The 25,034-nt window shown below is 48.9% G+C and overlaps 1 protein-coding gene across 4 annotated transcripts in view; it reads right to left on the reverse strand.

Moving 5' to 3' along the window:
* Window positions 1-604: 604 nt before the first annotated feature.
* TMEM50B (transmembrane protein 50B) overlaps window positions 605-25,034 on the reverse strand; it is a 36,774-nt gene continuing 12,344 nt past the window's right edge. For 2 of the 4 annotated variants that reach the window (XM_036243089.1, XM_036243090.1), the window contains exons 2-7: window positions 20,370-20,485; window positions 18,465-18,577; window positions 10,987-11,054; window positions 8,686-8,778; window positions 4,920-4,977; window positions 605-1,572 (exon numbers count right to left, since the gene is read on the reverse strand). In XM_036243089.1, coding sequence (XP_036098982.1) covers window positions 1,509-1,572; window positions 4,920-4,977; window positions 8,686-8,778; window positions 10,987-11,054; window positions 18,465-18,577; window positions 20,370-20,468 — 495 coding nt within the window. In that variant the 5' untranslated portion in view covers window positions 20,469-20,485 and the 3' untranslated portion in view covers window positions 605-1,508. Of the gene's footprint in view, window positions 1,903-4,919; window positions 4,978-8,685; window positions 8,779-10,986; window positions 11,055-18,464; window positions 18,578-20,369; window positions 20,486-25,034 lie in introns of all 4 variants that reach the window. The other 2 variants (XM_036243091.1, XM_036243092.1) reach the window with 2 other exon arrangements.

Below are 25,034 nucleotides of genomic sequence, written 5' to 3' on the forward strand. Positions count from 1 at the left end.
CCTGGCTGGTGTGGCTCAGTGGACTGAGCGTCAACCCAGGGACTGAGGTCCTGGCCACATGCCCGGGTTCCGGGCTCCATCCCCAGTGGGGGGTGTGCAGGAGGCAGCCCATCCATGTTTCTCTTTTATGAATGTTTCTCTCTCTCTCTCTCCCCCTCTCTCTCTAAAAGGTCAATAAATAAAAAATAAAAAAATAAAAAAAGCCCTGGCCGGTTTGGCTCAGCGGTTGGAGCGTCGGCCTGCGGTACAGAGAGACCCGGGTTCAGTTCCCGCTGGGGGCACGTACCTCGGTTGCAGTTTGTCCCCGGCCCTGGTTGGTCGTGCGGGTGGCAGCCACTCGATGTGTCCCTTCACGTCGATGTTTCTCTCTGTCTCTCTTCCTCTCTCTCCCTCCCACTCTATCTGAACAAAAAATGAAAAAATGTCCTCGGGTGAGGATAAAAAATAAATAAATAAATAAAATAATAAAAGGTCAATAAAAATGTATTAAAAAAAAGACAAAGTGCTTCTTTGATTGGGTCCACTTGAATAACTGAAAAATGACCGGCAAACCAATTTTTTGGTTCGTTTTCTCCAACAGATTTAACAGTATTAGAATGTGTGAGCAGTAGCTGTTTATTGCAACAGGTTACAGAGAATGGAAACAATGGCTCGGCTTAGTGCGCGGGGAGGCGCGTTCCGACATCCTGAGGGGCAACAGCGAGCAAGCACTTGGGCCGGTCCAGGCCGAGGCCGCCGCCGCTCCCGCTGCACGGCGCCCTCGCACCCTGGGGCGGGCGGAAGGAAGGCGAACCCCGGGAGGCCGCAGGCGGAGCTGCCCAGGCGGGTACCACGCTACTCTGCTGCGTCCAGCGGCAGGCTCTGCAGTCCCTGGGGAAACGTGCGCAAACCCTGCGGGACGGGAAAGCAACGCCCCGTGCCCGCCGCATCCCCACGGGGACGCCCGGAGCAACGGCGCTTGGAGCGGGAGGGAAGGTTCAGACGGCAGCTCCGCCTCGCAGAGGTTTGCGGGAAGCTGGGGCAGAAGCTGGGGCAGAGGCTGGCAGGTACCGACGGGGGCGCCTACTGTTCGCTGGGCCCAGCGATTCCCTGCGGGAGGAGCGCTCATCTCCACACCAGCTGTTCGCTTTCTGCCGCAGGCGCAGGCTTTGGAAGAGCAGTGGTCTGCGACTCCCTGACGCGGAATTGTGTGATGTAGGTAATGCAGGCTGTCGAGAACCCAGCAGGTGGACCGTCTAAGGTGCTTGTGTAAGAAGCACGCTGCTGGCTGCCTTGGTCTTTTCCGGGTGACACAGACTGGGCCGTCCCTCCTCGAACAGAGGCGATATTAAAGGAATCATTGTTGGAAAGGCTTTCAAACTAGTCCTTCAGCATTTAAAAAATCTTCATATAAAAGTCCACTTCTTGATCACATAAGAACAAACATGTTTCCTTTTTAAAATCTCATTTTTAAGACAAAGTAAATTACAACGTGCTGCAACGCCCTTCTTCATGGCTCATCGCTTATCTCAGCTACTCCGAGCTGTTTGCTTGTGCGTCTTCAGAACTGATACTGGAACCAAGCAGCTGACTCTAAAATGACAAGATGATACGACCCTGGCTCAGGAGACAGACCGAGCCTCGCCAGGAACAAGCGACTGGCACTCAGAATCCATCTGTAGAGTCTTATATACACATTAACAACCCAGTCATTGAAAAAGAAAACTCAAAACTGCTTCAAAACTCGGAACACAAAAGTGTAAAGAGACATTTAATGTACAGTCTATTCCATTTGGCAATGTGTAAACTATATTAAAAGACAGAAACTTATCTGCAGACAGAGTACAACAAAGGAAAATGGGATTTAAGACGTGATCTCAGGTCCACAGCTCTTCAGTTCTTCCAAATTTGTAGATCAGAGTGCTATAAAGATATTAAAATAAATCGTGAGGAAAAAACACGTGGAACAAGCAACAGAAAACTCACTTCCTAAACCTGCTTCGACAGACACTCACTTTGCCTTTGCATCAGCTCCCAAAGCAAAGACGGGGTCTCCCTTGCTTTGTCCAGCAGCCGGCTGGCCTTGGGGCTGAGCGTGATTAAACACCTTCCTCACAGCCTGGCGGGCTATCGGACAGGAGGTGTAAGGAGGGGCCAGTTCTCCCAGCGCAGCCCAGAGCGACAGACGCACCGTGAAGCGACCACGCTGCAGTCTGTCCCTTCGCCACGTGGTGGGCACTGGCTAAGCGCTAGGGACGCGCTGAGTCAAGACGAGACACGAGTGCTCACTGTGGCGCGAAGAGCCTGCGGGGGGGACCATCACCCCAGCGACAGAGAAACAAGGCTGTGGCGGCGAGGTCCCTGGCACGAGAGCGCCGACAGGTCTGGCCTGGGGGGGACAAGGCTTTCCCGGGCAAGCGCTGGCTGACCTGAGCTCTCCAGCGAGAGCAGGCAAAGAGGGGGAGGAGCAGACGGGGCCCTGGGACCAGGAGGTGGCTAAGGATTTGAAGTGTCAGCCACCAGGAGGGGACAGCAGGGGTCTGGACGGGTAGAGTAGGCGTCTGTGCCCTGCCAGCAGGCGGGCAGAAGGAGCTCCTCCGGAGAGAACCAAGGCGAGGACAGAGGCGCATGCCCAGCACGGAGCCAGGGTGGAGGACGGGCTGGCAGAAGCAGAGTGGCCGGAAGAGCCGCACCCCGTGCACAGAGGACACACCGCCAGGCCAGGTTCCCCACCGCCTCTGGGCCGAGCACAGCCACGCAGCACACACTGTCCACGTGAGCGCAGGGTCTGCGTATCCCCGTCATGGACGGGGCTCTCCTACTACTGCAAAGGGCTGAAGGCGGATGTAGGTTTTCTCTCTAAACGGTGCCTAAGATGACTCCATGGAAACAAGGCTGTTGGTCACACGTCAAGAAATATAATCACAAGATAGCAGAAGCTGTCAAATGCCTTTCAAAACCACACGTGTCCGGGCCACAGTGTGGTACCAGGGACCAGGGCAGAGCCCAGCTGAGGAAACGGAGCTGAGAGCCCAGGGAGGCAGGAGTGGCTGCTGCCAGGGCAGAGGGCAGACGGCCCCGCGGAGAGGTGTCCGGGAGACGGGCAGGGGTTCCCCGGTGTCAGCTGAGTGTCCACCAGTAGACGCAGGTGAAGAAAACAGCCCAGGACAGGGAAAGACCCCACAGAACGGTTCCGAGCCCCCGGGCTGCGAGGCTCCATAATCTCGGGCTCGGGTGAGAAAGCTCGGAGCGCGCGGAGCACCAGGAAGGGTCCCCGGAGTCTGCTGCCTCAGCAGGGGACAGACTGGGCGCGGACTCCTGCTCCGGTCCTACCTGACAAGGCCGAAGAGCAAAACCCAAAAGGATCAACCTGCCCCGTGACCTCGCTGCATCAAGAACAAAGCTCAAACATGTTTAAAGAAACCAAAAAGCACAGCCGCCAACAACACAAACAAAGAAAAGGAAGCGAACAGGGGAAGAGACCCGAGATGAAGGGAACGCAGAAATAACTGACAGGAACGGGCTCAGAACTGACACAGCTCCACGAGGACACGGCAGTAGTTATGAGCAGACTTCGCGCGTTCAGGCAGCGGAGAACGAGCACGGCAAGGGGAGGCGTGGGAATGGGTGAGACACGCGTCGCCCGGGCAGAGGTGAGGGCGCCGGGCGGGAGACTGGACCGCGCGAGGAGTGAGGAGTGAGCGTGGAGACCGCGATGGGGAGGGTCCCGGCCCAAACGAGCGCCCACCAGCACTGCGGGCCGGGGGGGCTTCGGACAGCTAAACACACATGTGCTGGACGCCTGCGGGGGCGGGGGGGCAGAAAAAGTATCCGAACGAATAATGGCTGATGAAAGCTGTTGGCCCACAGACCTGTGAAACCCAATGAACCGCAAGCAGGAGAAATACGGGGAAAACTATCAGTGTCATCAAATTCTTAAAAACAGAGTTCTTCAAAACTTAGATCTTAAAAAAAAAGACTTAAATCTTAATGATTTTGGGGGGAGATGTAATTTCATAAGTGAATGCTGTATTTAAAAAGCACTTTCCCTCAAATGAGCTGCATACTATACCTGTGTGTGAACTGAAATAACACATTCTAGGTGTATTTGGTGAGCAGTATTATTTAAACATTAGTCTTTACACTAAGAGACATTCATTCTGAAAAGTATAGGATATGGACTTCATTGGGGGGGGGGGGCTTTTTAGAAAATAGTCCCTAAAATATACTTTTAGTATTCTTTTGTTTTAATACTTTAAGTTATCTTAAAAACCAGGTTTTGTATATAATATACTTAGTATGTAGTAATTCTCTTTTCTTTCTTTTTAAAATAAAGACACCTGATACTTGTTTGTTTTAACAAAACAGAGGTTATGGAAGCAGCAGCCTGGGTTCAAACACCAGCCCCACATTTCCTAGCGGGTGACCCTAAGTCAACTCTGGGCCTTCTGTCCTCACCTAGTACATGCAACCACCACCTGCTTTATCCAGTAAGATAATGAAATGGGAATAAAAATGCTCACACACGCCCTGGCCAGCGGACCGGAGAGGCCCGGGTTTGGTTCCCACTAAGAGAACGCACCTCGGTTGCAGTTTGTCCCGCCCCGGTTGAGGTTGTGTTGGTGGCAACCAGTCGATGTGTCTCTCTTGAATTGATGTTTCTCTCTCTCTCTTCCTCCCTCTCTCTCTCACACTCGATCTGAAGATAAATGCAAAAATGTCCTCGGGTGAGGATAAAAAAAGCTCAGCAGCCAGCTGAGGTCTTGGCACACAGCAGTGCCCTAACTAGATGGCCCGTGTACGCCCTTCTACAACAGTCAAAGAAGTTGTGTACACTGTAACTAAGGGATTTATATGGTTCCATTGTACATGCTGCTCTTACAACAAAGATGACATTTCTGCAAATGTTCTAAGTATGGTTAAGAAATTTAGCAACTTACCTTAAAAATATAAGTGCATTTTGAAAAAACACAGCTAGCCCTGGATAAACATCAGCATCTGCACACACAAAGTACACAGGAGATCAGCAAAGCAACGGCAGGGACAGCGTGCGCGCCACGCACACGGCCAGCTCGGCCTGTCACACGCTGCCCGTCCTCCTCCACTCTAGCAGGTCGACAACGAGGGCCAAACAAGAAGATGCTAATCTCATTCGCCCAGAACAAAGGACTGCCCTCCCTCTGGATAGAGGCAATGAGCGCATCAGGTTTCCTCTGTCCGAAGTGGCTGCTAGGGTCCAGCTCCGTCGCCCCTCTATTCCTCCGGCCAACACAGGAACCCAAAGCGTGAGAGACACAGACGGGTTCCCTACTGGTCTGTTCTCCGTTTTCCTTCGGAACCCTGGAGTTCTGTGCAGATCGGGCAGGTGGAAGAGGGGTCACTGCCCCCCCGGGGACAGTTTCCAGGTGCCCCACGGGGAGGGAAAGGGAACCGGAACTGCTCCCGCTCCCGCGGCTGTGGAACTGCAGGCGTCGACCAGCAGCGCTGACCCGCTGTCAGACGGCACCCGGCGCGGCCAAGGGCTCCACGCTTCAGCCAGACCCCTGGGGCCCTAATTCTGCCACTGACTAAATGCGTGACCACGAACAAATGATGTAACCTAGTGGTGACACGGGCGGCGTGCCGGCGCGGCCCGGAGCTGAGAAGGTGGGGCAGTGCAGAGCGCTCCGAGCAGCAGCGCCACGAAGGGCCACGCAGACGGCAGCTCGGCGACAACTAGCAGAGTCTGGGACAATCTGCGCAGCAAGAGACTTAAAATGTGTTAAATGGCCCTGGCCGGATTGGCTCAGCGGTTAAAGTGTCGGCCTGTGGTCCTGAGAGACCCAGGTTCGGTTCCTGCTAAGGGGCGCGTGCCTCGGTTGCAGTTTGTCCCCGGCTCTGGTCGGTCGTGCGGGTGGCAGCCACTCGATGTGTCCCTTTCACGTCGATGTTTCTCTCTCTCTCTCTCTCTGTTCCTCTCTCTCCCTCCCACTCTACCTGAACAAAAAAAAATGGAAAGGTGTCCTCGGGTGAGGATTAAAAAAAAAAAAAAAAAAATGTGTTAAATGCTCTCTGAAGTAAAAGCATATTTCGTTCACAAAGAGAAAACATATTCAATGGGCAATGCTGGGGAAACACAAAGGTGAGGCCACAGTCAAGAAATTGCTGGATACGAACAAGCTCTTTACAGACTAAGATACAGCCAGGGATCCGGCTGGTGGGGCCCAGTGGACTGATGGTTGGTGGGGCCCAGTGGACTGAAGGCCGGGGTGGCCCAGTGGACTGATGGCCGGGGCGGCCCAGTGGACTGATGGCCGGGGCGGCTCGGTGGACTGATGGCCGGGGCGGCCCGGTGGACTGATGGCCAGGGTGGCCCGGTGGACTGAAGGCCGGGGTGGCCCAGTGGACTGAAGGCCGGGGTGGCCCAGTGGACTGATGGCCGGTGGGGCCCGGTGGACTGAGTGTCATCCCAGGGACTGAGAGTTCCAGTTCCACTCTGGGTCAGGGCACATGCCTGAGACTGTGGGCTCATTCCCATGCACAGGAGGCAGCCAATCAATGTATCTCTCACACTGATATTCTATTTCTTTCTCTCTAAAAAAATCGATTAAAGCCCTGGCTGGTTTGGCTCAGCGGTTCAAGCGTCGGCCTGCGGTCCGGAGAGACCCGGGTTCGGTTCCCGCTAAGGGCACGTACCTCGGTTGCAGTTTGTCCCCGGCCCTGGTTGGTCGTGTGGGTGGCAGCCACTCGATGCGTCCCTTTCACATCGATGTTTCTCTCTCTATCTCTTCCTCTCTCTCCCTCCCACTCTATCTGTACAAAAAAAATGGAAAAATGTCCTCGGGTGAGGATAAAAAAAATAAAAATAAAAAATAAAATAAAAAAATCGATTAAAACTATTTTTAAAAAACAACAAAAAGATACAACCAGCGAGTGCACAACCTTTACAAACGGAGTGCCTTCCCACACCTTTCAGGAATGGTAACTGATGCCCGTTCCAGAACAGAAACTGGGACGTTTCCCGTGCTGCTCCGGTCACTGTGCGGCTCCCCAGCGAGACGAGCACTGGCGGCCGCCCGTCCTGGACGACCCGGTCCTGGGAAGCGGACCGGAAGCACACGGCTGGCCGCCTGGGGCTGGTGGAGGAGGGTGATGGGAGGGACTCCGAGCGGGCAGGGTTTCTCTGTGGGGTCACAAAGCTCTGAAACTGAGCTGTGCTGATGGTCACACACTCTGGGCTTCAGAAACATGGAAGTATACACTTTAATCACACAGCATGCGCTTCACCTCGATAAGGCTGCTTTAAAAATGCACTCGCCTTCAAGTGAGCTGCACCCTAGAACTGTGTTCCACAGTGTTTCGCATTAACCAAAATGACACATTTCAGATATATCCGGTGAGCAGTATTATTTGGACACTGGTCACCACTGTCCTCTCGCACTGATTGACTTTGTGCCAAGTGAAAGACACATGTATTTCAAAGATCTTATTCTGAGAAAAGTATGAGACTTCTGGGATCCTTCAGGATATTAAGAGGTCAGCCGAGGGTCAGGACAGGAGCTGTGACAGTCAAGCAGAGGGACAGTGACATTTCAGAGGTCGAGGGTCAGAGATGAACAAGCTGCCACCTGCCTTTGGAGTGAAAGGAGAGGCGGTGAAAACAGGTCCCTCCGGAGCCTCCGGAGCCACGTGCAGATACCCACCCTGGGTGACAGGCTCTGGTGCCTGGCGCAGCTGCGGAGCTCAGGTGATGGCTGGGCCGAGAGCTCGCTCTGCTGCACCAGCAGTTTCTGCATGAAGACTACACGCGGCCTCAAAACCTCCCCTGTGCCTGGCCGGTGAGGGTCAGTGGTTAGAGCCCCACGCACCAGAGTCATGGGTTTGATTCCCGAGCAAGGGCACGTACCTGGGTTGCAAGTTTGTCCCTGGCCCTGGTCGGGGCGTGTGCAGGAGGCAACCAATCAATGTACCTCTCTCACATCAGTGTTTCTCTCTCTCCCTCCCTTCCTTCCACTCTCTAAAACTCAATGGAAAAAATATCCTCAGGTGAAGATTAACAAAAACAACAACAAAACAACCTCCCCCTTGCACCTATGACTGGAAACTTGCAGGCTGGGTTAGGGAGAGGAGGTATTGGTAGAAAGACATCAGGGTCCACAACCCCTTATCTGAGATCCTTGGGACGGGTACGTTTGGGAATTCAGAATTTTTCAGATTTAAGAATGGTACGGCCCTGGCAGGTTTGGCTCAGTGGTTAGAGCATCGGCCTGTGGTCCAGAGAGACCCGGGTTCGGTTCCCGCTAAGGTCACGTACCTCCGTTGCAAATTTGTTCCTGGCCCTGGTTGGGTCGTGCAGGTGGCAACCACTCAATGTGTCCCTTTCACGTCAATGTTTCTCTCTCTCTCTTCCTTTCTCTCCCTCCCACTCTATCTGAACAAAAAATGAAAAAATGTCCTCGGGTGAGAATAAAAAAAAAGAATGGTACGGGAGAAAAGCAGAAACTCTGGAGATGACGTCGAGCGGTCCTGGTGCTGCCGGGCTGTGTCCCAGCCAGGCCCTCCCACTGCGCTCAACGACCCTGCGACGTACGTGCCTTCGCAGACTCACAGCTTCAAGCGGACTGAGTGATTAAACGAAATTTACTCCAAGTGGAGAAACAGACTAAGCCAAACATAAAAGACGTAGCTGAATGTCTCCTATGACATAAAGGAGGAATAAATACTCACTTTGGGTAACATATGCGCCAAAGAGAATCCACATGGAAGCAATGAGCGACCCGAACATCAACATGAAACCGATGAAGAGCCAGACCCGAGCACCTGCATGAAGAACAGGCATCATGACTTTGCTCCTTTCGGCAGCTCTGTGTCTTAGAAAACATCACTAGCAACATGTCAACCTAATACACGTCATGCATACAAAGACGTCTCATGTTTATATACACCTACTGTAACAGTCACCTGAATGGAGAGTCTAAAAAACTAAACGCCAAAGTCACCTTTCTGTTGGCTAGAGAAACGAATAGCTGGATAAATAAACTAAACTAGGCAAGCTGCATAAGTAATCATTTGACTAAGTTGGCTAATTAAACCCCAACTGAAAATTTACCTTTGTATATACTAGCAAAGTAACTGCTCTATTAGAAGTGGCAAATGTCCTTCAGCTAGCCACACCACGAAGGAATGAGACTGCAAACGAGTGAGGACGATGTCCAAGCCACACCGTCACTTGCTCGGTCCAGGGCGGCGCATGGGTGAGCCTACCGAACGGCCACCTTCACTCCCGAAGCCCTCCCAGCACCGGGTGCACCACACAGAAACACGTGTAAGCCACACGGTACATTCAGCTGCGTGCGGACAGCCACAGAATAAAATGGAATGACTTAGTAAGGGTAAAAGTATGAACGCTGGATCCTGAGAGACCCAAAGCAAACACAAGTCCTACGTTAAGCTGAAAAGTTTGGGTACGTTACAATGAAATCTTCTCCAGAAAATAGTGAATAGTAACATAATCCACAGCAGTGTCTGTGGATTAGTGTGTGAAGAAACATAATCAAACAAAGTATCCTGTGCTCTATGCACAACATTTCACTTGCTAATACACACTTTCTTATTCTTTATTCTCCCTTATTGCTGACATTACCTGCTGAGGCTGGGACACAAGACATGCGTGTGACACACACACACACACACACTGCACTTTTAACTTAGGCTTCTCTGCCACTTGTCACCCTCCCCTCAGAAGAACATGTGCGTTCTCGAGATCTGCCATACAACATCGTGCCCAGAGGCAGCAACGCGTACTGGGCACTTAACATTTGTTGAAAGAATAGATCGCATGTGAAATGTTCTTAGCACCAAAAACAATTTTTTTTACCCTCACCTGAGGACATTTTTGCATTCACTTTCAGATAGAGCAGGAGGGAGAGAGAGAGAGAAACATCGACGTGAAAGGGACACATCGAGTGGCTGCCACCCGCACGACCAACCAGGGCCGGGGACAAAATGCAACCGAGGTACATGCCCTTAGCGGAAACCGAACCCGGGTCTCTCTCGGGTCTCTCTGTACTGCAGGCCGACGCTCCAACCGCTGAGCCAAACCGGCCAGGTCTGTTTCCTAATATTCTTGATCATCTTTCAAAATGCCCACCTACTCCAAACTTCCAGCCATCACCACAAATCCCTCTTCCGAGTCCTTAGAAGCTGGAGACAGAACTTCTGGCCCTGTGCCTTCTCCATAAAGCATGGAGATTCCGCTGAAAACAGGCTCCTGGGTTCCAACAGAATGTGTTACAGCCCAAATAAAAGAATCACACAGGCCCTGGTCGGTTTGGCTCAGCAGTTAGAGTGTCGGCCCGTGGACCAAAGATTTGTGGGTTCAATTCCGGTCAAGGGCATGTACCTAGGTTGCGGTTTAGTCCCCAGCCCTGGTCAGGGTGGTGCAGGAAGCAACCAGTCAATGTGTCTCTCTCTCTCCCACTCCACTGATAAATTTTAAAAAATATATCCTCAGGTGAGGATTAAAAAAAAAAAAGAAAGAAACACACTATTGGGTGACAATTCAAAAGGATTCAAACTCCAAAACCACCTTTTCTATGTAGACAAACAGCACATTCTTTGAGACAATGTTGCGGTGCGTGGGTGGCTACTCAAGTACTCAGAGTGGAACATGGAAACACTGTGGTCCTAGATCTGATTTCCCAACCACCACACTCTGCAGTCAGCATCTCGTGGGCAATATTACCGGTCGAAATTTGGGGGCAGAATAATCCATCATTAGTCTGGGAAGAGTAACCTGGAGTCCAACATCCACTGGTTTTGAATAGTAACAGTTTGTTTATAAACTATTGGCAGTATAACATGACAAAAATAGTAACTTCTGGCAGTAACTTGACATTTCTTAAGGATTTAAATAACACTAAAACTTTTTTAAAAGTTACGTTTTACAAATTCCACACGATCATTCCTACATAAAGACTCACTAGAGGCTTTGTTTTTTCTGCTGAGAAATCCCTCTTCCGTCTTTACCTGTTCTTCCTAAACAGCCGCTCTCGTAGCTGTCGCCTCTCACCTGAGCATTGGACACGGCGTTTATCCTAGAACAACACAGAACCGTCTAGTCAGCTTTCATGATGCTGACACATTCAGATAGTACTTATCATTTAGAAGGAAAACATTTCCTAACTAGAGTCGATATCTGAACAACTGAACATGCCTTTTAACTTAATACTGTATACTAGCGGATACAAATGTTGTATTAGTCTCATTTTCCTAAAGTACACTCAGAAAACACTCTTAATTTTAAGAGATTACTATTATTTGTTTCCAGAGATCATGAAAGAGGGTCATTTTTCTGATTTCTCTGCCTAGTTTACATTTATACATGGATGCTCAGTGTGCGTCATCCCATTGTAAGATTCTTATTACAATCGAGAGTTTAAAGGTATCAGTGTGGGAGGGAGGGGGGTCGGTAGAGGTGGAGGGGGATTACAGGGGGGATAAATGGTGACAGAAACAAAAGAAATAAAATACAAAGAGAAGATAAGAGTTTAAAGGTTTCTCTTTGTACTGAGTGGCTACCCTGATGCCTTCTCGCCCTCAGAGAACATGCGGTCTGTGGGCGACCAACAGGCCCATGAGTTGTGATTTGGGTGGAGGATTCTGCAGCAGAAATGGCTTCTTCTTAGCATTCTGAATGAACGTAAGTGCTTCCATCTTCTACAACTTCAACTTTTAAATGTTCCTGACAGTGGAAGAAAACCTTCTAATCTCAATGTTTAACCTATTTCTTAATTATTAAAAGCCACTCACTGGGGTGAAGGGGGCCTAATATATGGTGATGGAAGAATATCTGACTTTGGGTGGTGGGCACACAATGTCATCCACAGACCTTGTATCATAGAAATCTATACTCAAAACCTATATTATCCTATTAATGTCACCCCAATAAATTTAATAATAATTGTTTTAAAAAGACATCCAGCCCTGGCCAGTTTGGCTCAGCAGTTAGCAGTGGTTCTCAACCTTCCTAATGCCGCGACCCTTTAATACAGGTCCTCTTGCTGTGTGTGGGCAGATCTGCACATGGGCGTGTCTGCGTGTGGGCGTGTCTGCGTGTGGGCGGACCCACCTGGAGCCAGGCAGAGGAGCGGTGTCTTGGTTCCTACGACCATGGGAAAGATGTGTTTTCTTTTTTTAAAAGTATTTATTTATTTTTTTTATCCTCACCCGAGGACATTTTTCCATTTTTTGTTCAGGTAGAGTGGGAGGGAGAGGAAGAGAGAGAGAAACATCGACGTGAAAGGGACACATCGAGTGGCTGCCACCCGCACGACCGACCAGAGCCGGGGACAAACTGCAACCGAGGTACGTGCCCTTAGCGGGAACCGAACCCGGGTCTCTCAGGACCGCAGGCTGACGCTCCAACTGCTGGGCCATACCGGCCAGGGTGGGAAAGATGTGTTTTCTGATGGTCTTAGGCGACCCCTATGAAAGGGTCGTTCGACCCCCCAAGAGGCCGTGACCCACAGGGTGAGAACAGCTGGGTTAGAGTGTCGGCCCACAGACCAGAGAGTCTCAGGTTTGGTTCCCGCTAAGGGCACGTACCTGGGTTGCAGTTTGTCCCTGGACCCAATTGGGGTCGTATGGGTGGCAACCACTCGAATGTGTCTCTCTCACGTTGATGCCCCCCACACACACTCTATCTGAAGATAAATGCAAAAATGTCCTTGGGTGAGGATAAAAAAAAAAGACATCCAGCCCTGGCTGGTTTGGCTCAGCAGTTAGAACATCAGCCCTCAGAGCAAAGAGTTGTGGGTTTGATCCTTGGCCCCAGTAGGGATCATGTGGGAGGCAACCAATTGATGTGTCTCCCTCATATCGATGTTTCTCTCCCCCCCCCCCCCATCTAAAAAAAAAAAAACAATGAAAAAATATCCTCTGGTGAGGATTTAAAACAAACAGACCTCCATACCCTGGTCAATGTTGCTCAGTGGTTAGAGTGTCATTCCATGTACCGAAGGGTCTCAGGTTCGATTCCCAGTCAGGGTACCAAATTCTTACCATCAAATGGATGAATTTTTTTTTTCCTTATTGACTTTAGAGAGAAAGGAAGGGAGAGGAAGAGACAGATAGAAACATCAGTGAGAGAAAACATCGACTGGCTGCCTCCTGCATGCCCCCCACTGGGGATTGGGCCCATAACCTGGGCATGTGCCCTGACCGGAATCAAACCAGTGACCTCTTGGTGCAGGGGTTGATGTTCAACCAATGAGCCAGACCAACTGGGCTGAACTATTATTTATAAATCAGGTGTGACAAAGTGACCAGTCTATAGTGGTCCAAACTTTTTTTTTTTCATCCTCACCTGAGGACACGTTTCCATTTATCATCACACAGAGTGGGAGGGGGAGAGAGAGAGAGAGAAACATTGATGTGAGAGAAACATATGGACTGGTTGCCTCCTGCATGACCCAACCAGGGCCGGGACAGAACCGTGACTGAGGTACGTGCCCTTGACCGGAATCAAACCCACAACTCATTGGTCCACAGGTTGACACTCTAACCGCTGAGCAAAACTGACCAGGGTCCAACTTTTTTTTAAAAATTTTTTCAAAACATTTTTTCTTTATTGATTTTAGAGAGAGAGAGGAAGGCAGAGGGAGAGACAGAAACATCAATGAGAGAGAAGAACATCGACTGGCTGCCTCCTGCATGCCCCCCACTGGGGATCAGGTCCACAACCTGGGCATGTGCCCTGACCAGGAATCGAAATGGTGACCTCTTGGTGCAGGGTCGACACTCAACCAGTGAGCCACACTGGCCAGGCCAACTTTTTTAAAAAAACTTATCTTTATTGTTGAATGTACTACAGACGTGCCCCATTTTTCCCCCAATGACCCCAAGATTACTCTATCCTGCAAAGTTATCATTTACTCCCAGCCCCTCCTGCCTTCCCCACACTACTGTCTGTGTCCAGTGGTTGTGCATATAAGCATAGAAGTTCTCTGGTTTATCTCTTCCTGCCCTCCCTCCCTCCTTCCCTTTGAGGTTCCTCAGTATAACAACCAAGTTGTATCTCTTAATCCCTTCACCTTTTCACCCATCCCCCCAAGGCCCCTCCCATCTGCCAAGCAACAAAAAGTTCTCTGTATCTACGATTCTGTTTCTGTTCTGCTTGCTCATCTTGTTTGTAGATTAAATTGTTGATAGATATGTATTAATTGCCATTTTATTGTTCAAATTTTTGCTGTTCTTCTTTAAGAACATTCGTCAACATTTCATATGATACTGGTTTGGTGGTGATGAACTCCTTTAGCCTTTTCTTGTCTGGGAAACTCTTGATATGGCCATGGATTCTAAATGACAGCTCTGCAGGACAGAGTAATCTTGGCTGTAGGTTCTTGCTTTTCATCATTTTGAATATCTCTTGTCACTCCCCCCTCTCCCTCCCATTGTACCTGAAGATAAATGCAAAAATGTCCTCGGGTGAGGATAAAAAAAAAAAATTCTCTGTCTTTAACCTTTTGCATTTTGATGATGGCATGCCTTGGTGTGGGCTTCTTTGGATTCATCTTGTATGGGACTGTCTGTGCTTCCTGGACTTGTAAGTCTATTTTCTTCACCAAGTTAGGGAAATTTTCTGTCACTGATTTTTCAAATAGGTTTTCAATGTCTTGCTCTCTCTCTTTTCCTTCTAAAATTCCCATGATGTGAATGTTGGCACGCTTGAAGTTTTCCCAGAGGCTCCCTATACTATCCTCATTTTTTTGGATTCTTTGTTCTGATTGGGTGTTTTTTGCTTCCTTATATTCCAAATCAATGATTTGCTTCTTGGCTTCACCTACTGTACTATGAATTCCCTGTAAATTATTCTTTATTTCAGTTAGTGCTTTCTTCATTTCTGACTGGTCCTTTTTTATGCTCTTGAGGTCCTCACTAAGTTCCTCGATGTTCTCAGTAAGTTCCTTGAGCATCCTCATACCAGTGTTTTGAACTCTGCATCTGTTAGATGGCTTATCTCCATTTTGTTCATTCTTTTCCTGGAGTTTTATTCTGTTCTTTCATTTGGGACCTGTTTCTTTGTCTCCTCATTATGGCTGCCTCCCTGTGTTTGTTTCTACGTGTTAGGTACAGTTACTATGTCTTCTAGGTTTCCTCGGGTGGCCTACTGTAGTAGGTGTCCTGTAGGGTCCAGTGGCACAGCCTCCCTGGTCACCCCAGCCAGGCCCTCAAGGTGCACCCCGTGTGGAGTGTCCACCCTTCTGTTGTAATTGAGTTTTGTTTTTTTTTATCCTCACCCAAGGACAGTTTTGCATTTATTTTCAGATAGAGCGGGATGTAGAGCGGGAGGAAGAGAGAGACATTGACTGGCTGCCACCCACACAACGCCTTGGGGTCCGAGGACAAACTGCAACTGAGGTAGGTGCCCTTAGTGGGCCGACGCTCTAACCACTGAGAAAAACCAGCCAGGGCTGTAACTGAGTCTTGATTGCAGTTTTGATGTGGCTTCTTTAATTTCACAGTTGTAGGACTTCCATTCAGCTCGATTTCAGGCAGTTTTGAATGATGGTTGTTCTATAGTTTAGTTGTAATTTTGATGTGGTTATCTAGTGGTCAAACTTTCAAGTTAAAGAAAAAACTCTGAAACAACCCAAGTGTCCATCAGTAGATGAGTGGATTAAAAAGCTGTGGTAAAAAAAAAAAAAGCCCTGGCCGGTTTGGCTCAGCGGTTAGAACATTGGCCTATGGTCCAGAGAGACCCGGTTTCGGTTCCCGCTAAGGGCATGTACCTTGGTTGCAGTTTGTCCCCGGCCCTGGTTGGGTTGTGTGGATGGCAGCCACTCGATGAGTCCCTTTCACGTCGATGTTTCTCTCTCTCTCTCTCTCCCTCCCACTCTATCTGAACAACAACAAAAAAAATGTCCTCGGGTGAGGATAAAAAAAAAAAAGAAAGAAAAAAAGCTGTGGTACATGTACACAATAGAATACTATGCAGCTGTAAGGAAGAAAGATCTCTTGTCCTTTGAGACAATATGGAGGGACCTGGAGAGTATTATGCTAAGTGAAACAAGCCAAGCAGAGAAAGACAAATATCACATGATCTCACTGATTTGTGGAATATAATGAACTAAACAAACTGAACAAAATTAACCCAGAGACATAGAGGTGGGGTACAGACTGAAAAGCCTCAGAGGAGGGGAGTTGGAGGAAAGAGAGAAACCACAGAACGTACATGCATGTATGCATGACCAATGGACATAGACAACAAAGCTAGGGATGAGGTGGGGGGGGAGAGGAGGAGGGTGTCAATGGGGGAAAAATGAAAAACATCTGTAACAAAAACAAATTAATAAATAAAAAAGAAAAGAAAAAGAAAATTCTTTAAAAATTAAAAAAAAAAGACATCCATGAAAATCTTTCAAACTCTTTAATGAAGTGAGATAATGGATAAACCTGAAAATGATTTAATGAAAAAGAAAAGCCGTGCCCTGGTCTGTTTTGCTCAGCGGTTGGAGCACTGGCCCACGGACCAGAGAGTGCCGGGTTCGGTTCCCGCTAAGGGCACGTACCTTGGCTGCAGTTTGTCCCCGGCCCCGGTTGGGGTCGTGTGGGTGGCAGCCACTCGATGTCTCTCTCTCTCACATTGATGTTTCTCTCTCTCCCTCCCGCTCTATCTGAAGATAAATGCAAAAATGTCCTCAGGTGAGGATAAAAAAAAAAAATTAAAAAAAGGAAAGAAAGAAAAGCCATTTGCTTCTCATTTGAGACCAATCCTGCCCTGCCCCCACTGCCCCAAATACTGGCAAAGAGTCAAGCAACCCATTTTAAAAAGTAATCCTCCAGGCGAAAGCTGAGTATATGACAACACTCAAGGATGAGTCACTACTGAGAAATCTAGAAATGTAACATTCCATTAACCCTAAGATGCCACTGCTTTTTAAAATTCACCATTACGTGCCCTGGCTGGTTTGGCTCAGGGGTAGAGTGTTGGCCCCAGGACCAAAGGGTCGTGGGTTTGATTCCAGTCAAGGGCATATACCTCAGTTGCAGTTCAGTCCCCACCCCTGGTTGGGGTCGTGCAGGAGGCAACCAGTTGATGTGTCTCTCTTACATCGATGTTTCTCTCTCTCTCTGTCCCTCCCGCCCTCCCACTCTGCCTGGCGATAAATGGCAAAGTATCCTTGGGTGAGGATTTTAAAAAATAAAAAATAAAATTCACCATTACTTTTTTTTTTTTTTATCCTGACCTGAGGACATTTTTCCATTTTTTCGTTCAGATAGAATGGGAGGGAGAGAGAGGAAAAGAGAGAGAGAGAGAGAGAGAGAGAGAGAAACATCGACGTGAAAGGGACACATCGAGTGGCTGCCTCCCGCACAACCCAACCAGGGCCGGGGACAAACTGCAACTGAAGTACGTGCCCTTAGCGGGAACCGAACCCGGGTCTCTCCGGACTGCAGGCCGACGCTCTAACCGCTGAGCAAAACCGGCCAAGGCTCACCATTACTTTTTATTTATTTATTTTTATTTTATTTTATTTTTTTTTTATCCTCACCCGAGGACATTTTTCCATTTTTTGTTCAGGTAGAGTGGGAGGGAGAGAGAGGAACAGAGAGAGAGAGAGAAACATCGATGTGAAAGGAACACATCGAGTGGCTGCCACCCGCACGACCGACCAGGGCCGGGGACAAACTGCAACCGAGGTACATGCCCTTAGCGGGAACCGAACCCGGGTCTCTCGGGACCGCAGGCCGACGCTCTAACCACTGAGCAAAACCGGCCAGGGCTCACCATTACTTTTTAAATGGCCAAAAAAGAAAAAAAAAAATTATCAACTGTAATTATAAGATATCACTGACTCTAAAAAGCACCCTGAAATTCAGAGATATTAAAATATAAAAAAATAATCTTTGGACTACTAAAATATAGTAAATAACCAGTTTAACAAACATAAGGAGCCCTGGCCGGCACGGCTCAGTTGGCTGAGTACTGTCCCATTCACCAGGAGGTGATTCCCAGTAAAGGCACATGCTGGGGTTACAGACTTGATCCCCGATGGGAGGGTGTGCAGGAGGCAGCCAATCAATGTTTCTCTTTCATCGATGTTTCTCTTTCTCCCTCTCCCTTCCTCTGTCTCTAAACAATAAAAAAAATTTCAAAAATATATGTATAGGGGGGAAAAAAATCACACTGACAATCTTTACAGAAGCTAAAATATCTGAATAAATTCAGCACTCATTCTTTATTTTTAAAAATCTTAATAAAATGGGAATGTATTTATTTATTTAAAGAAGAATCCATCTGGGGAAAGCAGGAGGGGGGTGGGAGTGAGGGGGGTTAGTGGGGGAAAAAAGGAGGGAGTGGACATCTGTAATACTTTCAACAATAAAGATGAAAAAAATGAATCCATCAATTAAATTTAAAAGTTATTCCAGATCGCATTACACTTTAAGGAAACACTATTTTCAGAAAGACCATCTTGGGTTGAGATTACCTGCATACTTACATGAAGAAAGCCAGCGTGGAGAACACACCGCACGTGTGAAAGGCGTGGTTCAGCTGCTCGGGCTTGGGGTACACCACCGCTGCGTCGATCATCACCCACCAGCCTGTGAAAAACTTGAGAAGAGCCCCGTGAGTGTCTGCAACCACACGGACACTCCGGCTCCGCCTCACACCTGCTCCTTAACGTTCTTTCTCTACAGACCACACAAATGAAGTACACTCCACCCTGAGTTTTGGATGTTGACGTATAAAAAATAAGAATCCTTGTTTACTTATTCCTTACAGCATATAAGGTGAACCTAACTAGTGACATCTGGTTAAGATTCTGAAGTTCTGCCCTCAAAGCAAGATGAAAAACTTATACTTGGGAATGAATTCCCTGTTCTTTCATCCATCATTACTTGCAACCAAAGCTCTGTTAACCAGCCTCCAACGAGCCAGCGTCCTGGCCGCACGACATGTTTCACACTGTCTGAGAAGCTTCGTGTCAGACATGCCCCGTACCTCTGCTTCCACAAGAGCTGTCAGCTGTCACCGTCCAAAACTACTGAAGCCTAGTTCGGGGTTAATTATGCAATCTGATTAAATACTGTTTAACGAAACAGAAGTTTGTAAAATATAATGTTTCTATGCAGACTAAGCTGGATGGACTTAAATTAGACAAGTTGCTAATGAACTTCATAGACCAATGAACCGCAGGCGAGATGACCCTGACGAGCAGGAAGCTGGTAGAAGCACCTGACAGAATTCCCACGCAGGTTGCTTCTGGCTCCTCAGTTCCTGCCGCACTGTGCTTACTGCTTCTAAGGCCTTCAGGTACGGAACTATACACTGAGAGGAACCTTTTAGCCCGGCCGGTGTGGCCCAGTGGTTGAGCATGGACCCTGCACCAAGAGGTCGCCAGTTCGATTCCTGGTCAGGGCACAGGCCCAGGTTGTGGGCCCGATCCCCATGGGGGTTATGTGGGAGGCAGCAGACCGATGTTCTCTCTCATCGATGTTTCTATCTCTATCTCTCTCTCCCTTCCTCTCTTTCTAAAAATCAATAAAGAAAAAAAAACTTTTTTAATGCAGTTGGGGCAAGGAGTGGTTGATAGGATGCTACAGAAAAGCTGATCGTGATTTTATTTTATTTTATGAAGCTGGATGATAAGTCAACAGAGTGAGAGAGGAGGGGGCTCTTTATTACCCTCTCCCTTTCTGTTGGTACACTTGACATTTTCAATAATAAAAAGTTAAAAAAAAATAGCCCTGGCCGGTTTTGCTCAGCAGTTAGAGCGACATCCTGAGGTCCAGAGAGACCTGGGTTCGGTTCCTGCTAAGGGCATGTACCTCGGTTGCAGTTTATCCCCGGCCCTGGTTGGTCGTGTGAGTGGCAGCCACTCGATGTGTCCCTTTCACGTTGATGTTTCTCTCTCTCTCTTCCTCCCACTCTCTCTGAACAAAAAATGGAAAAATGTCCTCGGGTGAGCATAAAAAAATGCCGGCAGCAAATGCAGCCGCTGTCTGTCTCAGGGCCCCTGCTGTGGCCCCTGCCACACGGAGCCTCGCCCCACGCAGCCTGAGGTCCACGCAGCCTGAGGTCCGTGCTGAATGCCAAGCGCCTCGACGGGGACACTGGGCTGCGCAGCTTCTGGGCCTTAAAGGGCTCACACGTCAACTTGACACCGCGCTGCCTACCACGGTCTTAGCTCTGAAACCGAAGGGACGGCTTGAAGTCCAGCCAATTCACGAGGTCAGGGGAACCCAGGACCTACCGCATCTGTTCAGGACCACCTGGACTGCGATAACTATTTACACAAACAACAGCGAGCTCAACAGTGCTGAAGGGCGTTCACAGCTCAAGGGGTCAGCACTACTTTTCAGGGCTGAGGAAGGCAGAACCGGACCGATCGGGCCCCACTCACCAGGACGCCGGCGGCCACGGAGGCCAGGGCATTCCTCCGCTCGCCCCAGTCCACGCACTCGCAGTCCGGCCAGCGGAAGTGGTCCAGGAAGCCTGCCATCCTCACCCGGCACGTCTCTGCAAAGGAGAGGACAGGAAAGGTATCTTCAAGACGTGAAAGGCCTTACTCCTCCTTTAAAGCTTTAACACAGCCCTGGCCGGTGTGGCTCAGCAGTCAGAGCATCGGCCTGCCGCCCGAAGGGTCTCGGGTTTTATTTCCAGTCAAGGGCACATGGCTGGGTTGCAGGTTCGATTCCCAGCCCCAGCGGGGGTCCTGCAGGCAGTAACCAATCAATGTGTCTCTCTCTCTCTCCCCCTCCCTCCCTTCCTCTGTTCCACTCTATCTAAAAGTCAATGGAAAAATACCCTCAAGTGAGGATTAACAAAATATAAATAAATAAAGCTTGAACACAAATGTACTTTAGGTCTAATTCTACTACAGTGAAGAATAAAAGTTCAATACTTCAAGGAATACCTATGGAAACGTACGCAGGGCTGTGCCCGGACCAACGGGGACTTATCACTTGCTAAATGAGCATGGTGGTTTCACATGTGTGCAAATTCTGACACGTCTCCCATTGAGAGGGGCCCACGTCCTTCTCCTTGAACGTGACCCACAATGAAGACGGCTGAACTACAGAGGGGCAGTGTTGCCCTGTAACTTCTGCACACGACTCTGAGACTCGATCTTCAGCGGCAATTCAGTTGGTAGCCGGTTCTCTGCGACACTAACACTCGAGTCCTGAGTTGCTATGTAAAAACCCAAGGCCACAATGCTGAGGACATGTACGGGGTCCTGGTCCCACTGCAGGTAAGGTACAGCCAACTGCTGGCATCACCTGCCAGATGTGTGAACAGATGCTGCCAGCTGATTCTATTCCAGCCACAGCATGAGGCCCAGATGTATGGGGCAGAGACACGTCACCTGGCTGGGCCCTTACACATTCCGGACCCGAAGAAACCACAAGCATGATATAATGGCGGTTTCAAACGACGGAGTTTTGAAGTTCTCTGTAATGCAGCAATAGAGAACCAGGAGGAAAATCTTGTGCATACAGAACTGTAAGGGTACAGAACGCTGTGGGAATTTTTGAAACAGCGCATCCATTCAGATAAGGTGATTCGGGGACACCTTAAATTTCAGAAAGAAAGAAAAAAACTCCCTGAAAGCACTGAAGAGTGCTGAAAAGCAGGCAGAAACTGGAGTGGTCCGACCGTGAAGGCGAACCCAGTGAGTAAGCTACTCTGTTACGGAGCTTCCCCAGAAACACCCCTTCACCTCCCACCGCAGCCAGGGGGAGCCCCTGTGGTGCAGAAGAGCTAAAACCTGAGCAAAAAGCCGGCGTCTTTGGCGTGCGGTCGCAGAGGGCAGAGTTCAGGATGACCAGAGCCACCAGAAACTGAAGAGGGAGATCTTGGAAAGGGGTGAGGCACAGGAAGGGGCCCCGAACACTCTAACAGTAACTCTCTTTGGAGACCTAAAGGCTAACCTCCCAAGAGCACATGCATGAAGGAGACGCGAAGGACTCAGCAGAAGGAAACACCTGGACGGCCAACAAGTAAGCAGACTTCGCCCACTGCAAGACATTTGAAAGTTTGCATTCCACCAAATCAGAGATTAGTAAAAACACCTTGGAACTTCCAGACATACTCTTTATTTTTTTATCCTCACCCGAGGACATTTTTCCATTTTTTGTTCAGGTAGAGTGGGAGGGAGAGAGAGGAACAGAGAGAGAGAGAGAAACATCGATGTGAAAGGGACACATCGAGTGGCTGCCACCCGCACAACCGACCAGGGCCGGGGACCAACTGCAACCGAGGTACGCGCCCTTAGCGGGAACCGAACCCGGGTCTCTCAGGACCGCAGGCTGACGCTCTAGCCGCTGAGCCAAACCGGCCAGGGCTCCAGACATACTCTTAACAAAATATAAAACCAAGTCTTCACAATTTCATGGTCATCAGTCAGTATTTTAACTGCCTGTTAGAACAAAAAGTAACACTCTTCAGATGAAGACAACTGAATCCAGAATGTCTATAATGCATCACCCACAATATCTAATATATATTTAAAAATTACTAGACATTCTCAGAAGCCAGGGGAAAAAAAGGGAGCTGTATGGGGTAAATATAAATTACTATCTTTTATTTTCTTCTCTTTATTTAAAAGACAACTATTTGCCCTGGCCGTTTGGCTCAGCAGTTTAAGCATCAGCCCGCAGACCAAAGAGTTGAGGGTTCGAGTCCAGTCAAGGGCATGTACCTCAGTTGCAGTTCGGTCCCTGGCCCTAGTTGGGGTCATGCAGGAGGCAATCAATCGATGTCTCTCTCTCTCTCTCCCTCCCTCGGTCCCTCCCACTCTATCTGAAGATAAATGGAAAAATATCCTCAGTTGAGGATTAAAAACATTAATAAATAAAATACCAAAAGATTATTTAAAATAAATAAATAAAAGACAACTATTTAAAGCAAAAAGTATAACATTGCAAAGGATGTTTATCCACAGAGATAACCTTATTTCTAAATAGTACATTGGCTACATCTTCTTTTTTTTTTAATTCTCACATGAGGAAATTTTTGCATTTATCTTCAGACAGAGCAGGAGGGAGAGAGGGAAGAGGAGAGAGCGAGAAACATGGACGAGAAACATGGACGTGAGAGAGACACATCGAGTGGTTGCCACCCACACCACCCCAACCGGGGTCGGGGACAAACCACAGCCGATGTACGTGCCCTTAGCAGGAACCGAACCCGGGTCTCTCTGGTACATTGACTACATTTTCAAACAATATGCTTAAATATGAATTCATGCAAAATGCCTTTAAATTTAAATTAATGGATCCAATTGTTAATCTAAAAATAAATAAATATTTTACAGACGGTCCAAACACTGGAAACATAGACTGGGAGATTATATTTACAAAACAAATATCTGACAAAGGACTTGTGTCCACAATATAGAAAGAAATTCTAAACATTAATAAAAAGATGAACAAAACACAAGCAATGTAAAGTTTGCAAAAAACTTTTTAAAAAGACTTGAAATGGGTAGGTAAACATGATACTCGCCTCCCACAACCACATTAAAATTACAACTAAAAAATCAATAAAAACATTTTTTTAAAAATTACAAGTAAACTACAGAACCACCATCATTCAGAACTGCCTGACATCTGGCTGAATGGAAGTCCTACAACTACGGAGTCAAAGAGCCGCATGGAGACCGGTAGGAGGGGTGGAGATGCAGAACGGGCTGAGCCCACACCCATGTGTGGAGGATAAAAATCGGAAGGGATATCTCGGCTATATAGGATCGAGGGGTCCCGGCCCCACACTGGGTGCCCCAGCCCAGGGTCACAGGGCCAGGAAGAGAAGTCCCCAAACTTCTGGCTGTGAAAACCAGTAGAGAACTCTATGCTCTAAGCAGGGGTCAGTAAGCTTCCTGTGAAGAGCCACACAGTAGCCCTGCCTGGTGAGGCTCAGTTGGCTGGAGTGTAGTCCTGCCACAGGTTCGATCCCCGGTCAGGGCACATAACCTAGGTTGCGGGTTCGATCCCCGGTCGGGGCACATAACCTAGGTTGCGGGTTCAATCCCCAGTCAGGGCACATAACCTAGGTGGCGTGTTCGATCTCCGGTCAGGGCACATAACCTAGGTTGCGGGTTCGATCCCCGGTCAGGGCACATAACCTAGGTTGCGTGTTCGATCTCCGGTCAGGGCACATAACCTAGGTTGCGTGTTCGATCCCCGGTCAGGGCACATAACCTAGGTTGCGGGTTCGATCCCCGGTCAGGGCACATAATCTAGGTTGCGGGTTCGATCCCCAGTCGGGGCATGTACAGGAGGCAACTGATTGATGTGCCTGCCTCACATCGATATTTCTCTCTTTCTCCCTTCCTCCTCTCTAAACAAATAAAACGGAAATATAACCACGTAGTGTACATTTTTGGTTTTGCAGACCAATGGCCCTGTCACAACCACTCAACTCTGGCCGTAGCATAAAAGCACCCACGGCAGTACGGGCGCGCTCGAGCACGCTGTGCTCCGTGGAGCAGACGTGACTTACAGAAGCGGCAGAGGTGCTCGGGGCACGTCTGAGTCCCTGCTCTCAGCCGGGGGGGAAGGACAGACCCGCAGAGGGCGAGGGATGTTCCGGACAGGAAGAGAGCAGCGGTGTGAGCTGGGACATACTGGCACAAGCTAAAGAAAAACTTGTATTTAAGAAATATTTAAGCAGTATTCAAGAGGCAGGGAGGAGCTAAGCATGGCTACTGGGGCGCCCAGTGGCCGGTGAGACACCAGGGACCAACACAGAAACGGGAGAACAGGAGAGTGTCAGCGTGACATCTGATATGACCGAAGGACGTCAGGCGGAGGTGTGCACAGGACAGATGGACAGAAACTGGAAGAGCAGTTTAAGAAAGACATACAGATGAGAGGTTCGCAGTACTACGTGGTAACTGGATCGTGGGGCAGCTACCATATCACAGGGAGAAGGTGTGGAAGATGACCGAAGACTGACTCAGGGTTCGTCTCTGACTCGCCTCCTTTCTTCCTTGAGTCAACTGCGCCAGGCACTAGACAGACCTACACGCAGAATAATCAGCACACAACTACCTTTCAGAGCAGGT

The sequence above is a fragment of the Molossus molossus genome, unplaced genomic scaffold, assembly GCF_014108415.1.
Source record: "Molossus molossus isolate mMolMol1 unplaced genomic scaffold, mMolMol1.p scaffold_m16_p_5, whole genome shotgun sequence".
NCBI classification, from domain to species: domain Eukaryota; kingdom Metazoa; phylum Chordata; class Mammalia; order Chiroptera; family Molossidae; genus Molossus; species Molossus molossus.